Source organism: Thamnophis elegans, chromosome Z (assembly GCF_009769535.1).
Source record: "Thamnophis elegans isolate rThaEle1 chromosome Z, rThaEle1.pri, whole genome shotgun sequence".
NCBI classification, from domain to species: domain Eukaryota; kingdom Metazoa; phylum Chordata; class Lepidosauria; order Squamata; family Colubridae; genus Thamnophis; species Thamnophis elegans.
Window position 1 is genome coordinate 54,091,998 of NC_045558.1, and position 16,680 is coordinate 54,108,677.

At 43.5% G+C, this 16,680-nt stretch overlaps 1 protein-coding gene across 1 annotated transcript in view; it reads left to right on the forward strand.

The window, feature by feature from the left end:
* Positions 1-7,934: 7,934 nt before the first annotated feature.
* The window catches only part of LOC116521160 (collagen alpha-6(VI) chain-like), a 73,037-nt gene continuing 64,291 nt past the window's right edge, over positions 7,935-16,680 (forward strand). The window contains exons 1-2 of the mRNA XM_032235857.1: positions 7,935-8,106; positions 8,613-8,804. Coding sequence (XP_032091748.1) covers positions 7,935-8,106; positions 8,613-8,804 — 364 coding nt within the window. The remainder of the gene's footprint in view (positions 8,107-8,612; positions 8,805-16,680) is intronic.

Genomic DNA, 16,680 nt, shown 5'->3' on the forward strand with positions numbered 1-16,680 from the left:
TTCTCAGCGTCCAAAAATATGAATGCGGCAGGGATTTGATTATTCTTTCCCAAGTATTCTAAAGCATTAGTAATTAACCTGACATTGCTCTTCATCTGTCTGCCCTGTATAAAACTTGTTTGGTCAGTATGTATCAGTTGTTGGATAACCACCATTAACCTGTTTGCTAATATTTTAGTAAAAATTTTATAATCTACATTAAGTAATGAAATAGGTCTATAATTTTTCGGCTGAGTAAGATCTTGGTCTTCTTTGGGTATCAATGATATGAACGCTGTCTTCCATGAAGGGGGCACTTTACCTTCCGATTGAATTTTATTAAATAATTCTCTAAGAGGTTCTACCATTTCTAACTGTAAGTTTTTATAGTAAACGGCTGTTAGGCCATCTGTACCTGGTGCTTTCCCTAGCTTTAATTGTTTGATTACCTGCAGGATTTCCCCAGAGGTTATTGGTTGGTTCAACCTATACCTATGTTCTTCGCTAACTAGGGGGATTTTCTCTTTATCTAAGTATTTATTTATATCTAAGTCCCTAATTTTGTCCCCTTTATACAACTCTGTAAAAAATTCTCGAAATCCCTTTTGGATCTCTTCCTGCTGAAACACTTCCTTCCCTCTGTAACACAATTTGGATACATTTCGATTTTTCCTTTTTTTCCTGATCTGATAAGCCAACCACCTACCGGGTTTATTTGCATTGCAGAAAGTATTATGTTTGGCATATAATAAACTGGTGGCTACCTGGTCAGAGATCAGCATATCAAATTGAGATTTTAATATGGAAATTGCTTCTTTAGTCTTTGTATCACCTGGGTTCAATATTAATTCCTGCTCTTTCCCTTTAATTTCCTCTTCCAATTCTTTACGTTTTTGCCCTTGTTTATGTCTATGTATTTTATTTATATTTATCAATACTCCTCTCATATAGGCTTTGCTTGCATCCCATACATATTCCATAGGTGTACCCTTATTCATGTTAAAAACAAAGTATTCAGATAACAATTTTTTACAATCATTAACATACTTTTCATATCTGAATAAATTTTCATTCAGCCTCCAGGACCTTCTAGCCTGAACTACCCTTCCCAGCTCCATCCAAACTGGGTTATGATCCGAAAGGACTCTGGCCGTAATCTTTGTCTTCTTCACCCTAGAAAGTAAATCATTAGTAATTAATATAAAGTCGATCCTTGAAAAAGATTGATGTCTGTCGGAAAAGAAGGTAAAGTCATATTCTTCTGCATGCCTTTCACGCCAAACGTCTCGCAGTTCGAAGTCGTCCATCATGTCAAAAAAGGATTTGGGTAGTTTAGCTCGGAGTTTAGTATTCGGGCGAGATGTCTTCTTATCTCTTTTGGTGTCAATCACCCCATTCCAATCACCCAATAGTATGCATGACTTAAAGTCCCACTGTACTAATTTAGCATGGAGATTTCTATAAAATCCATCTTGTTGTTGATTAGGAGCATAGATTCCCAAAAGCAATGTCTTTTTCCCTTCTAAGATTAAATCTAATGCGATATATCTTCCAAAGGGATCTGCTTCGATTAGCTCAGCTTTAATGTCTTTCCTTAAGTATACTACTATACCATTTTTTTTTCCGTAGCAGAGGTCCCCCAATTGCTATTTGTCGTTTTAGTCTGGTATAGTTATCCTCTTTAAGAGTGCTACATCTAGGTGATAAGTATATCCCCAAATATTTAATTTAGATTTAGATTTTTTAGATTTTATTAACATTTGTAGGCCGCCCTTTTCCCTGAGGGGACTCAGGGCGGCTCACATAAAATCAGGGAGGGGAAGTACAAACAGTAACATAGACACATATAATAAAAGTAATAAGCAACATACATTCATCATTCGGGAGGGGCGGCTATCCTTGTCCCCAGGCCTGACGGGCTAGCCAGTTCTTGAGGGCTGTGCGGAAGGCCTGGACGGTGGTGAGGGTACGAATCTCCACGGGGAGTTCGTTCCAAAGGGTCGGGGCAACTACTTACCTTACTTGTATTTTGAATCTGCAACGTTTCTGACAGCTCTTCCTTTTGGGTTGCTGGGATATTCTTTGTCATGATCTTTGTTTTATCTTTGTTTATTTTCAAGCCCGCTACTTCTCCATATTCCTCTATTCTTTCTAGCAATTTGGGTGCGGTTTCTAATGGATCTTCAAGAATAAAGACTAAGTCCTCTGTGAACGCTTGCAATTTATACTCTTCTCTCTTAATTTTCATTCCTCTTATTTCTTCTTCTTCTCTGATCTTTCTATTTAAGACCTCTAGTGTTAGGACAAAGAGTAGCGGTGATAGTGGGCAGCCTTGTCTTGTACCTCTCTTTATTTCAATCGGATCTAATAGTTCTCCATTTACCATTATCTTTGCTGCTTGTTTCTGGTATATCATTCGTATAGTTTGAGTGAATTTCTTGCCAAAATTCACCTGCTCCAGTTGCAAAAACATAAATTGCCAATTCACATTGTCAAAGGCCTTCTGCGCATCGAGGAACATCAGTGCCAATTGTTTTTCTGGATGGGCCTCATAGTATTCCAAGGTATTCAAAATCATTCTCATATTGTCTTTAATTTGTCTTTTAGGTAAAAAGCCATTTTGATCTGAATGGATGAAGCCATTTAAATATTTTTTAAGTCTCTCAGCTAGTATAGATGCAAATAGCTTGTAGTCTGAATTTAATAAGGAAATTGGTCTATAATTCTTAATTTGTGTTAAATCAGTCTCTTCCTTGGGTAGTAGTGTGATATACGCTTCTGACCATGACTTCGGTATTTGGCTCTCAGACATTACTTCATTCATGACTTGTAGGAGTGGAAGGGTCAATATTTCTCCAAATGTTCTGTAGAATCCCACAGGTAGTCCATCTGGTCCTGGAGCTTTCCCATTGTTTTGTTTTTTAAGTGCCTCTGTTAGTTCCATCATTGTTATTTTACTTTCTAACATTGTTCTAGTTTCATCTGGTACCTGGGGGAGATTGGCATCTTGTAGGTACTTTTTAACTCGTCCCTCCTCCACCTTCTCTTGTTCATAGAGTTTAACATAGTAGTCTTGTATAATATTTTTTTTTCAGTGTTTCCATACTGAATTTCTCCTTGTTTATCTCTTAGTTGAAGTATTTTCTTTGTTTCTCTCTCTTTTTTCATCTTATATGCCAACCACCTGCCTGGCTTGTTCGCATTTTCAAAATAATTCTGTTTGGCACCTCTAATTTTTTGTGCCAGTTCTTCCTTTTCTAATAGGTCCATTTTGTGTTTAATTATGTCCATTTTTATTTTAACATCTTTTTTTTGTGGTGCTCTCCGTATAAAATTTTTAATCAAGCCCCCTCCCCCCCCGGTCAAAGGTGTCCCTCTTTACCTTTCAGGTGAGTAGAGGAAGGGATGGTGCTGGCTTGCAAAGCAGCTGCCAGCTTGTAAAGTAGTGTTTTAAAAGTCTTTAAAAACAGCCTTTCAGATGTTTTTCATGTCTGTGAAAAACTTTTAAAATAGCCCTTTAAAAGTGGGTGGGTGAGTGACATGTCTCCACATCTCCTAGCTTTTTCAAAATCAGCTGAAGTTGGCTAACACTAATTTAAATGCAATCGCAGTATAATGCTTAAAGGAGAATTCACCCTCTGCTTTGATTCTTCCCATATATAAAGTATATCCATCAAAATGGTTCCTGAACGATTTTGGTAGATATTCATGTGTGTATATACACATACATGAGTGTGGCAAAAAGCAAATTAGTTTGTGAATTCTTCTCCAGGATTAAAAGAATTTTAGCCCTGTAATCCCAAATAAGCAGGCCCACACTTCCCATTGAAGTAGTGGCATATGTTGGTTAAAATTGATTTTCATTTTAAATATTGTATTCAATTTTTTTTGTACTACAAATGAAGACATGTGCTGTGATTATAGAAAATTGTTCATGTTTTTTTTCAAACTATAGTCCAGCCCGCACACAATATTGTGTGTGTTGATTCTCGCCTTCTTCCACCTGCTTCCAATGTCTTTCAATGCCCATCTTGGGGTTTTTAGTTGCTGTCTTAATTGGTGCAATTCTCAGTCTGGTTTGTTGTGTGTTCATCTGAAACATATGATCAGGAGTTACTTTGAAGGAAATCCTGTTTCTTTTTTTTTTAATGACCTATTTTAAGGCGCCTGAAGCTGCTGTTGTAATGAAGTTAGGCAACTGGCAAGAAAGTTTGCACTCTTTTCCCCTGGGTTGGGATATCTTAAGCAAATAGATTTTTTGGGATGAGCAAGTACAGCAAGGACAAAGGAAAAATGGATTGCTAAATTGGCCATGCCCACTCAGTCACATGTCCACCTAGCCATGCCCATCCAGTTGGTCTGGCCTCCCAACAGTGTGAGGGACTGTGAATCAGCTACCTGTTCAAAAAGGTTGAGGACCCCTGATATACTGAAACACTTATTTATCACTATGGGGCAGAAATGGATTTCTACCTGTTAAATACTAGCAATTGTTATAATGTTTTCCACTAAGGTCCTCTGTTCCGGTGGGAACAGAGGTTTAATCTCATTGGTCGAAGAGAGTGACAGCTCCCTATAAAAGGGCTGCTGTCAGACTCAACCTTCGCTGAATTGTACATACTTGTTCTGTTGCCTTTAGCCTGAGTGTGCCTTTCCATTACCTGATCTAACACTGGTGTCGAGGATGGGATTGGAAGGCAATTAGGCGAAACAAAAAGAGCATAGCAATCCAGCAAGTAAATCTAGCCTGGAGCGCAGCATGGCTTCGAGCAACCATTTTTGAGTGGCAAACTCAAAATGCCCTCAGAACACAAAATGGCCTTGCACGCCCCACCGACTCCATATGACCCAGTCACCGAGCACTGGGAGTTGTATATGCTGAGGTTTGACTGCTTCCTCGACTTCATGGGCCTTTCTGAAGGCCGCAAGAAGAACATGTTCCTGGGATACTGTAGACGGGAAGTGTTCGAAACAGCCAAAAACCTATCTGAGCCAATGCCGCTCCAGTCGGTCACTTGGTCGGTGCTCCAACAGACGCTGTGGACACACTAAGTCATCTAAGCACGTCCGCCAGCACGAATTTAATATTTGCAATCAGAAGGAAGGTGAATTGATCAACGAGTACGTTGCAGCACTATGAAAGGCCGCAGAGTACTGAGAGTTCCAAGACCTAGATGAACTTATACTAGACTGCATCATATGCAGTGTGCGGGACATTAATTTACAGAGGAGGTTACTTGCCAAATCTAACGTCACTCTACAAATTGCCTTGGACGAAGCCAGGGCATCTGAATCGGCCGTTAAGTCTACAGAAACCCTGCAGCGCCAAGCATTCCACAAGATGCGCGAAAGAGCACCTGCGTACATCATGAGGCTGCAGAGGCCAAGAGCTCAGAAGACAAAGATGATAGCTGCCACATGCGTGGTAGCCGCGCCAAGCCAGCGCACAAATTCAAACCACGTTTCCATGCCAGAGCTTCTTGCCATTTCCATGACTCTATCTGCCAGCACTGCGAGCGAAAGGGGCACATCGCCAAAGTTTGCAGAAGCAAGTACCCCACGATGACCTGGAAGCCCAGAAGCCGACCTAACTGCCAGCAGAGGCCCAACCAAGGGGCAGCCACCACCATAGCACTCAGAGGGCGACACCCGAGTCACCTATCATGTTTCAATTGGCCAAGTCCGCACAAGGCAGCCAAAAAAGCTGAAGGTCAGTCCTCATCGAGGGCTTTCCATGCGGGATGGAGATCGACACGGGGTCATCACTGACCATTATGCTGTGGTTTACACTCAAGCAGGCTATCCCTAACCTGAAGAAGCAGCATCTACGCACCCTTGACATCCACCGTTGCGATTTCTAGGGGAACTGAGTCCCTATCGTGGGCCAGGGCACCTTCCGAGTGCAATTCAAAAATTTCAGCAGCCAGCTTCCAGTGATAGTGGTCAGCAGTGACCTGCAGAGCCTCCTGGGGCTTGACTGGTTCGAAGCCCTGGGCCTAGAAGTGACCGGTATTAATGCCTTGAAAGAGGAGAATGCCGAAGAATTCTTTAAGGAGTTTGAGGATGTCTTCGGCACCAGTCTGGGTAAGACTCAAACCTCTTTTAATTTGGACCCCAATATAGCCCCCATCAGGCTAAAACCCAGGAGAGTACCTTTCGCTCTCTGCCCTAAGATTGATCTGGAAATTGACAAGCTCATAGGCCAGGGAATCCTAGAGCCGGTTGATCAAGCATGCTGGGAGACCCCTATAGTGACACCTGTCAAATCTGACAGGTCTGTCCACATCTGTGTGGACTACAAGTACACAATCAATAAAGCGCTACAACAAATCATGTACCCTGTATCCATTGTACAGCATTTATTACATTCTTTAGGCCCCGGCAAAGTATTCGCTAAATTAAACATGGCACAGGTATACCAACAATTTCCTGTAGATGGCACTATGGTAGAGGCCCAAATCATTGTGATGCATAGGGGTGCATTCAAATGTAACTGCCTGCAATTTGGAGTTAGTATCGCCCCTGGACTGTTCCAAAACATCAAGGAATGACTTTTGCAGGGGATTCCAGGAGCTGTCCCCTATTTTGATGACATCTTGGTGTCGGCTGCAAATGAAGCACAACTTTTCAAATGTTTAAGAACTGCTTTGACCAGAATTAGAGACAAAGGCCTATATCTCCAAAAAGGAAAATGCCAAATTAACATGCCAAGGGTTGAATTCAGAGGGTACCTTATCGATGGCTCTGGGATTCACCCAGCTCAAAAAAAAGTTAAAGCAATCCAGGATGCCCCTACACCTTGCAATCAAACCGAGCTGTAGGCGTTCCTCAGGCTCCTTAATTTCTACAGCATCTTTCTTAAACAGAAAGCCACTGTTGCTGAGCCATTACATCATCTCCTGGCTAAGAACGCAAAGTGGTCCTGGGGCAGAACCGAAGCAGCCGCATTTGCCATGGTAAAAAGACTACTGTCAGCAGATATGTTCCTGGTACAGCCAGACCCTACCACTGGTGTTGACTTGCGACGCTTCTCCGTTTGGCGTTGGAGCCGTCCTCAGCCACTGCATGCCAAATGGAACTGAGGCACCCATAGCCTACTACTCAAGGACCTTGTCCGCTGCTGAGTGGAACTACAACCAGCTGGACCATGAGGCATTGGCTGCAGTGGTCAGGATAAAAAGGTTCCATGAGTACCTCTACGGCCATGATTTCAAACTAATTACGGACCACAAATTGCTACTGGGCTCGCTGGCTGGGGACCGACCTATTCCTGTGTCATTATTACTGTGAATGAGCAGATGGACTATTTTCCTAGCGGCCTACACCTATTGCCTTGTCCATTGACCTGGCTCAACCTTGGGCATGCCAATGCTTTGAGTCTCTGCCCGCTGCCAGAACTTCTTGCAGACCCAACTCCCGGGATGCCAGTCCCTCTTATTGACTGTTTAGAGATTAGTCCTGTCTCGTCTAGTTGCCCGCTACTATGCAAAAGACTCCACCATCAAACAAGTTTTGAACTGGGTGTGGAGGGGGTGCCCCAAGGGGCCTGTTGGGTCTGATTTCAAAATGTATTATTATAAGAGAGATGAATTGTCTGTTGTTAATGGCTGTTTGCTGTGAGGGGACCGGGTCGTTGTTCCACCCAAACTGCAAGTTGCAGTATTAGAGGCTTTACATGTAGGGCATCCTGGAATTGTCAGGATTAAGTCTTTGGCTAGGAGTTACGTGTGGTGGCCTAACATGGACAGGGAGATCGAAGAATGGGTGGCTACTTGCACACCATGCCAGGAGTCCAGACCAGCTCCCTCAGAGGCGCCCGCTAAGGAGTGGGGGCAACCTCAAGCACCATGGTCTAGGTGCACATAGATTTTGCTGGCCCAGTTTATGGCCAAACATTCTTAGTAGTTGTGGACACCTACTCAAAATGGCTAGAGGTGGTCCTCATGACCTCCACTATGGCAGAAGCGGTCATCAAGGTACTATGGAGACTTTTCTCCATGCATGGCCTGCCCTATGTCCTGGTCTCTGACAACGGGCCCCAAATCACAGCCATGCAATTCGAGACCTACTTAGCAGCAAAGGGAATCAGATATGCCCTGGTCGCACCATTCCATCCAGCCTCCAATGGTCAGGTGGAGAGAATGGTGAGAGCTGCAAAAGAAGCCCTATCCAGGATGGGCCCGGGAGATTGGCAAATACAGGTTGGCCATTATCTTCTAATTCAACATATCACGCCAAGCACCACTACGTGGAGAAGCCCCTCCAAGCTTCTCATGGGTTGCTTGCTAAGGTCCCACTTAGACCGGCCCCAGACTCCACAAGCAAAATTTGGAACTTTAGTTTAGGGGACTCAGTTTACTCGCACAACTACATCGGGGGAACTCTGTGGATTCCTGCCACAGTGATAGCCATCACTGGGCCTCACTCTTATCTCGTAGAGCTCGAGGACCATCGGAATTGGAGAAGGCACGTTGACCAACTCCGTCGTCGCCTCTCCAACTTCACTCTTAGGCAGCCAGAGGTAACTCCTGCACGAGTTAGCCAAAGCCCTACCCAAAAGGAGCACAAAGTCACTCCTTCCACAGCCAACTCAAACCCGAAGACACTGGGATACTTATCTACTTATGTTGCAGGCCCGCAGCAAGCTCTGAGCGGATTGGCTCTAGAAGCTCCAGAAGCTGTGGCCTGTGAAAGATTCCAGGAGCTTCCACCAAGCGAAGCTGCAGAGCAAACAGGTCTGTCCTACCTGTCCGAAGAACACCCCCCAACTCAACTGCGCAGGTCTGGCAGAGCTAGCAAAAAGCCCGCCTACCTGCCTGACTACGGTACCAGGAGGATGATTCCATCTAAGAGGGGAGATACTAGCAACTGTTATAATGGTTTCCATCAAGGTCCTCTGTTCCAGCAGGAACAGAGGTTTAATCTCATTGGTTCAAGGGTCTGACAGCTTCCTATAAAAGGGCTGCTGTCAGACTGAACCTTCACTGGATTGTACATACTTGTTCTGTTACAATAAAGAGCTGTTGTTGCCTTTAGCCTGAGTGTGCCTTTCCATTACCCAATCTAACACTACCTATTCGGTGCAGTATGGGTGAATAGATAGTAACTCCAACAGACACGTGACCGTACCAGTATGGCACCATCTTGATTTTCTGTTCTGCACATGTGCAGAACAATCTTCATGGAAAAATGTAATGTTTCTCTTTTTTACTGTTTGCAGACTGTTTTAAGTGCAAATGGCCCACTCACCCAGTCACTCCTCACCTCCTGGGTGGCTTCCCTGCCGAAGCTGCCACGTGGTGCCTGCCCTGCGCCGCAACTGAGCTGCCTCTTTCTCCTGCCTACAGATAAGTCTCTCTAGCCCACCCCATGGAGCTTGCTGCACCCCCCCACATCCCCACCGGGCTTGCAACCTTCCCTTCCTCTGCCCCTTCCAGGATCTCCATGAGCCCCATTTTGGCTCCCAGCAGGCTTCAGGGATGCCTGCAAAGCCCAAAATAGAGAGTGGTGTGTGTGTCCATGCCCATTTTGGCTTCCAGCAGGTTTTAGGGAGACCTGCTAGGCCCAAAATAGAGTGAGGGCGGGTGGGCTGGGGGCTTTGTACCCATTTTGGATCTCAGCAGGCTTCAGGGAGGCCTGCTAGGTCCAAAAGAGAATGGGGGGGGCTAGCAAGCCTCCCTGCAGCCCCCTGGGAATAAAAGTGGGGGGTGTCTTCAAAAGAGAGAGAGAAAGAAAGAAATCCTTACCATTTGGGGATCCCCAAGTGAATGGAGCAGAGGTATGCAAACTTGGCAACTTTAAGACTTGTGAACTTCAACTCCCAGAATTCAGTTCTGCTGGCTGGAGAATTCTGAAAGTTGAAGTCCACAAGTCTTAAAGTTGCCAAGTTTGTAGACTTCTGGCATGGAGTTGAGAGCTTATTGAAAGTGTGGCTAGCTATCCTTGCTCAGGCTACGCTAATCAATAGTGGAAGAGAGGGGGAGGGAGGGAAGGGAAAAAAAGGGAAGGGAAACTGAATGTGATATGGATGGATAGAGGGAGGGAGGGAGAGGGGGGAGAGAGAGAAAAAGGAGAGGAAGGAAGGACCACAAACCTGGCACTAGAGGTTTGCTTCAGAGAATGCTTTGAAATAGCACAGCAATCCAGGGCTGGAAGAGACCACAGAGGTCATTTAGTTCAACCCCCTGCTGCAGCAGGAGACCTTCTCGATATAAATATTTTTTATTTCCATTTTCATTTTCATAACACACACTCACATCTATACCATACATAGCCCGTATCATGTAGTATTAAATAATAATTACATCAGTTCCTCTTGTCAACAATACCCAGAAAAATAGAAACCCATTATAGCTCTTCTGCTCTCGATACACCTCTTTTACTTTTACTTTTTTTTTTTTTTTTACTTTTATTAAACATTTATAGGCCACCCTTTTCCCTGAGGGGACTCAGGGCGGCTTACAATAATAGGGGAGGGGAGTGCAGGACAAAACACAAAAAGAAAATGTGAGTAAAAATAATTAGCAGTAAAACACAACATTCACTCAACATTCGGGAGGGGCGAGAGTAAAGTCTTATCCTCAGGCCTGACGGGATAGCCAGATCTTGAGGGCTGTGCGGAAGGCCTGGACGGTGGTGAGGGTGCGGATCTCCACGGGGAGATTGTTCCATAGCGTCGGAGCTGCAACTGAGAAGGCTCTCCTCCGCGTAGTTGCCAGTCGGCACTGACTGGCGGATGGAATTCGGAGGAGGCCTACTCTATGCGATCTGATGGGACGAAGGGAGGTAATTGGCAGAAGGCGGTCTCTCAAATAGTCAGATCCACTACCATGGAGCGCTTTATGAATGGTAAGTAGGACCTTGAAGTGCACCCGGAGACCAACAGGTAGCCAGCGCAGCTCACGGAGGATCGGTGTTATGTGGGCGAACCGTGGTGCACCCACAATCACTCGCGCGGCTGCATTCTGGACTAGCTGAAGTCGCCGGATGCTCTTCAAGGGCAGCCCCATGTAGAGCACATTGCAGTATTCCAGCCTAGAGATCACAAGGGCTCGAGTGACTGTTGTGAGGGCCTCCCGGTTCAGGTAGGGCCGCAACTGGCGCACCAGGCGAACCTGGGCAAATGCCCCCCTGGTCACAGCTGACAAGTGATGGTCGAAACTCAGCTGTGGGTCCAGGAGGACTCCCAAGTTGCGGACCCTGTCTGAGGGGTATAAATTTTGACCCCCCAGCCTGAGTGATGGAACATTGGCCAAATTGTTGGGAGGAAAACACAACAGCCACTCGGTCTTGTCCGGGTTGAGTACCAGTTTGTTAGCTCTCATCCAGTCTTTAACAGCCTCAAGACCCCGGTTCATCACGTCCACCGCTTCATTGAGTTGGCACGGGGCGGACAGATACAACTGTGTATCGTCCGCGTATTGATGGTATTTTATCCCGTGCCTCCGAATGATCTCGCCCAGCGGTTTCATGTATATGTTAAATAGTAGGGGGGATAAGACCGAACCCTGTGGCACCCCATAAGTTAGGGGCCTCGGGGACGATCTCTGCCCCCCCACCAACACCGACTGCGACCTGTCCGAGAGGTAGGAGGAGAACCACTGCAGAACAGTGCCGCCCACCCCCACCTCCCGCAGTCGTCGCAGAAGGATACCATGGTCGATGGTATCGAAAGCCGCTGAGAGGTCAAGGAGAACCAGGATGGACGCGTGGCCTCCATCTCTGGCTCTCCAGAGATCATCGGTCAATGCGACCAAAGCGGTTTCTGTGCTGTAACCGGGCCTGAAGCCGGACTGGAAGGGGTCAAGATAGTTAGCTTCCTCCAAGGTACGCTGAAGCTGGAAGGCCACCACCTTCTCAACAACCTTCCCCACGAAGGGGAGGTTGGAGACTGGGCGGTAGTTATTAAGAACGGCTGGATCCAAGGACGGTTTCTTCAGGAGGGGTCTCACCACCGCCGCCCTCCAACTTTCTATCTTCCCTCCATCATCCTTTCCTACTCTACTTCCCCTTCCTTTCTACTGCTTCTCTCTCTACAATCCACTCCTCCTTATCCTTCTCATCTTCCCCCCTTACCCTCTCTCCTATCCTTCTATTCCCACCTTTCTTCTCCCTTCTGTTTCCCACTCCTCCTCTCATTGGTGTATTTCCGCTACATGTCAATATGCTTAACATATCCTAGTTTTTTTTTTAAAAAGTAATAATAATAGTAATGAAAATATAAGAAAAAACAGTATACATGTGGGGTCAAATTACATTAAAATCTAACACGTCTCGTCAAACCTGATATATCCCCCCCACCCTCCCCACAACCTCCCCCCCCCCGACTTCTCAAAACCCATACACGGTATAGATTTTTAACAAAAACAGTCTAAAATATATTGGAAAAAAGAATAAGAAATTGATTACATCTTTACATTGAACTTAGCTCCTCCTTGCTAAACTAACTTTAAACAATTTAAATCATTCCTGATCTTAAGCATAAGCTATCTGGAATTTCTTAGTCCCGTATTTATTTTGTATATAATCAATCCATTTTTTCCAGTCTCGTTTATATCTCTCATTTGAGTGGTCCTTAAGATATGCAGATATTTTAGCCATCTCAGCTAAATTTGTGACTTTCAACGTCCATTCTTGAATTGTAGGCAAGTTTTCCTTCTTCCAGTATTGCGCCACCAACAATCTTGCTGCAGTTATTAAGTGCAAAATCAAATTAATCTCTACCGCTGTACAGTCAGTAATTATACCTAACAAAAATAACTGAGGAGTAAACTTTATCCTTTTTTAAAGAACATTTTGCATAATCCACCATATTTTTATCCAAAATGCCTTAACCTTTTGGCAAGTCCACCATATATGGAAATATGTAGCATCGAGAGAACCACATCTCCAGCATTTGGGTTGTAAATTCGGATACATAGAAGCCAACTTTTTAGAATCTAAATGCCATCTATAGAACATCTTGTAAAAATTTTCTCTCAGGTTTTGGGCTTGTGTAAATTTTACATTTCTTACCCATATTCTTTCCCATGTATCCAACATTATTGGTTCTTCAATATTTTGAGCCCACTTTATCATACAATCTTTAACTAGTTCTGTTTCGGAATCCATATGTACTAATACATTGTATATCCTCTTTATATGCATTAAACTTTGATCTCTTATTTGTTTAAATAAATTATCCTCGACTTGCATGAAACCAATTTTTTTATCTGTTTTCCACCTGGCCTGTAGCTGTCCATACTGGAACCATGTTTGAATTACCTTTTCCTCTTTTAATACATCTAAGGATTTTAGTTGTAATACACCCCTTTCTAGGGTAAGAAGCTGTCTATAAGTAATTATATCCTGTTTTTGTGCTATATTCATATTTTCTATTGCGTGTCTAGGAATTGCCCACATGGGTATCTTGTCATTTAATTTCTATTGATATTTTTTTCCAAGCCCGCAGTAAAGCATTCCTTAAAATATGACTTTTAAAGGTTTTGTCCACTTTTTTGTTGTATAACAGGTAAGCATACCAGCCATATACCAAATCATACCCCTCGATATTAAGTATCCTATCATTAGTTAAGTCAATCCAATCACTAATTACAGATAATGCTACTGCATCATAATATAATTTTAGGTTGGGTAATTTCAAACCTCCCCTCTTACACACATCTTGCATTATTTTTAGCTTTACTCTCGGCTTCTTTCCTGCCCATACAAATTTATTAATATCCTTCTGTCATTCTAGCAGGTTCGCATCTTTTTTAAGTATAGGTAGCATTTGGAAAAGAAATAAAAATTTAGGTAAAATAAAGGAGGAGACCTTATATCATCTTGGTTATTTTAACCAAGCCTCTAACACAGAGGAGACATTCCCAGAAATCCCCAGGCATTGCCAACCTCTCCCCACTAGTAAAAAAAAACACCTAGAGCAAAAATTTCATGCAGTATTAAAAAGAATAGAAAGGGGGGGCTACTGTGTATTGCTTAATTGACTGCTAAATTGGCAAAATTGATGCCATGCCCACCCAATCACATGACCGCCAAACCACTCCCACCCGATCACATGACTGCCAACCCACAAAATAAGCCATGCCCACAGAACCGGTAGTAAATTTTTTTGAAACCCACCACTGTTATGGGGAGATATTTTAGCCTTCTTAATTGTCACAACAATAGTGGACTTCACTTTTTTGGTAAAATTGTGTTGTTAAAAACAATAAAAACACTTTTTGAATTAGTGAAAAAAAGAGCAAACCACAATCAAAAAGAATAATTAATCTTTGTTCTACATTTTACTTAGTTTACAAACATAAGTATATTTTCTAAAGTCCATTTTGATGTTCAGCCACCTAAGTTTGGCTTTTGAAGATTAATACCATATGCAAAGCAAATTAAAGCCTTGGCAAGGCATTTGGCTTTTAGCATACATTCTGTTGTCCTGTGTAAGAAATTATACATTTATGTCAAGGAATCGGGGGGAAATGAGGCCTCATCAGATGGACGATCTAGAGGATCAGATGGAGGATACAAATATAGCACTTGTTCAGACATTACCACATTTTTGAATATCCACATAGCAAAGATTCTGAGCATTCTATTCAAAAAATCTGAGCAACACAGTATAACCAACGGTGCCTTCTGGAGGCAAAGCAAGTCAATGATATCTTCATTTTTTAACTTGCTGGAACTTTTATCTGAAAATCAAATTTGTGACACTATTGCTAACTTACTATGAGTAAGTTTTCCATTAGGGATTGATTGTTTATAAAGTGATAATATGTAGTGAAATCAATGAATGCAGTGTTCTTTTTAAAATGAAACTTTTTTAATGTCTCCAAGTCAGTAGTGACTCCTTGCAACTGCATGGACAATCCTTGCATGGATTTTCTGACAAGATTTTGGAAGTTATTTAGTATTGTCTCCTTCCTAGAATTGAGAGAGAATGATTGGCCCAAGTTACCCAGGTGGCTTTGTGACTAAGGCAGACTAGTACTTGTAGTCTCCCAGATTTTAGTCTGATGCCTTAACTATTACATCATATTGATTGCTACAAAATGCAAGAAAATTAGGGGCTGACTTTTAAAAAGCCCTTAAAAGGTTGTGTAGGCTTAGAGCAGGTGTCAAACTCACATTGTCACATTGATGCCACATGACATATCGTCCCTTTCTCCCCCTTTGCTAAAATGGGCGTGGGCATAGCCAGCACCTGATACATCTGGCCCACACACTGGGAGTTTGACAGCCCTGGCTTACATATATGAATGTGTGTGTGTGTGTGTGTGTGTGTGTGTGCGCACACACACACATACACTCACTCTCACACACACACACACACATTATCAACTGGTCTCAAGGCCCAGAGCATAGAGCATGTAAGAGCATAGAAATTACTGCCTCTCAGATGCAGAGGACTGGTTTCCATTTAGAAGATGTGTGAACTTAGTTGATATGAACTGAAAACAATTGTCTATGACAGGGATTCACATATGGTTTTACACTGAGGCCTTTACTTAACTGATTTGAAAAGTAAAGGACTCCAAGGTCAAAATAAAGTTCCTCATTCAGGCTAATTGCAGTGAATTTTAGAATTCTCTATTTGCTTATTATTTTATCTTCAAGCATGTTATATTGGAATTTTCTGGCAACTTTTGGAGTCTCTAAGGATTGTATGCATGACTCCCAAGTACATCATGCAAGGCATTGGTTGTGAATACTTGCTTACCTTTGTGGAGGAATAAGCCATGTCTAGCCATAATTAAGATGACCAGATTTTCAGATTGGTAAAGAGGGACACATACTCCTGGAGCCTCACATCCTCCATAAATTTACCACTGCGCCAAAGGTGAATTCCTACATTTTGTGTTTGTAGGTTTCTCAGTTTAAGAACACAGCATGGAAATGGAATCTCTTCTGTCTTAAAGCTCTAAGTTGGTTAAAACCAGCTACCTCCTTTCTCTTAATGTTTGAAGATTCTGCTGTCATGTATATGAATTTAGCCAGGCAGAGTTCTCTCCACTGTGCATCCTGCTCTAAAATCAACCGATGGAGCAAACTCACAAATGCATGGGAAATATGAAGAACAGTTTCTGTTTTTCTCCCCAGACTTTTTGTTTTGTTTTGCTAGCTTCCCATAGAGAGCAATAGAGAATTATTTGAATGAGGACAAGAGACACTCAAGAATCAAGAAATGCGGAAAACAGAAAAGGGAGCCTGCTCCCAGCTAGCTAAGAGAGGAGAAGACCAGCCTGGTTTCTAACTTTTGTCCAGCAACCAAAGCCCCATGTGGTGCTCCCAAATAGCCTTTATTCAGAGCACCACCTCTCGATTCGCATCCTCTCCAGTGCAGCAATTTATTAGAAATGATGATGAGAGGAGCTGTAATCCAGCACATCTGGAGGGCACTGAGCAGGGAGCAGATGCCCTGAAAAGGCATTTAGAGGCGGGGGAGGGAGGGGTTAGGTTAAAGAAGGGAAATGGGAAGGAAACCAAGGCTTTAGCCCCAAGTCAGCAGCTGGTCAATCCACGAGGGTACATTCCTGGCGGAGGGAGCTTTGAATTAAGTTCGCTGAGGATGGTGGGCTACTTCCGATGTTTAAAACGCCCAGCCTCAAACTTGACCAGGCGACCACAACCCCCACCCCACCCCTTTCTCTCTCGTTCAAGAGTTCTCACCTGCGCCCTCCAGTCTGGCAACCTATCTTGCCCTAC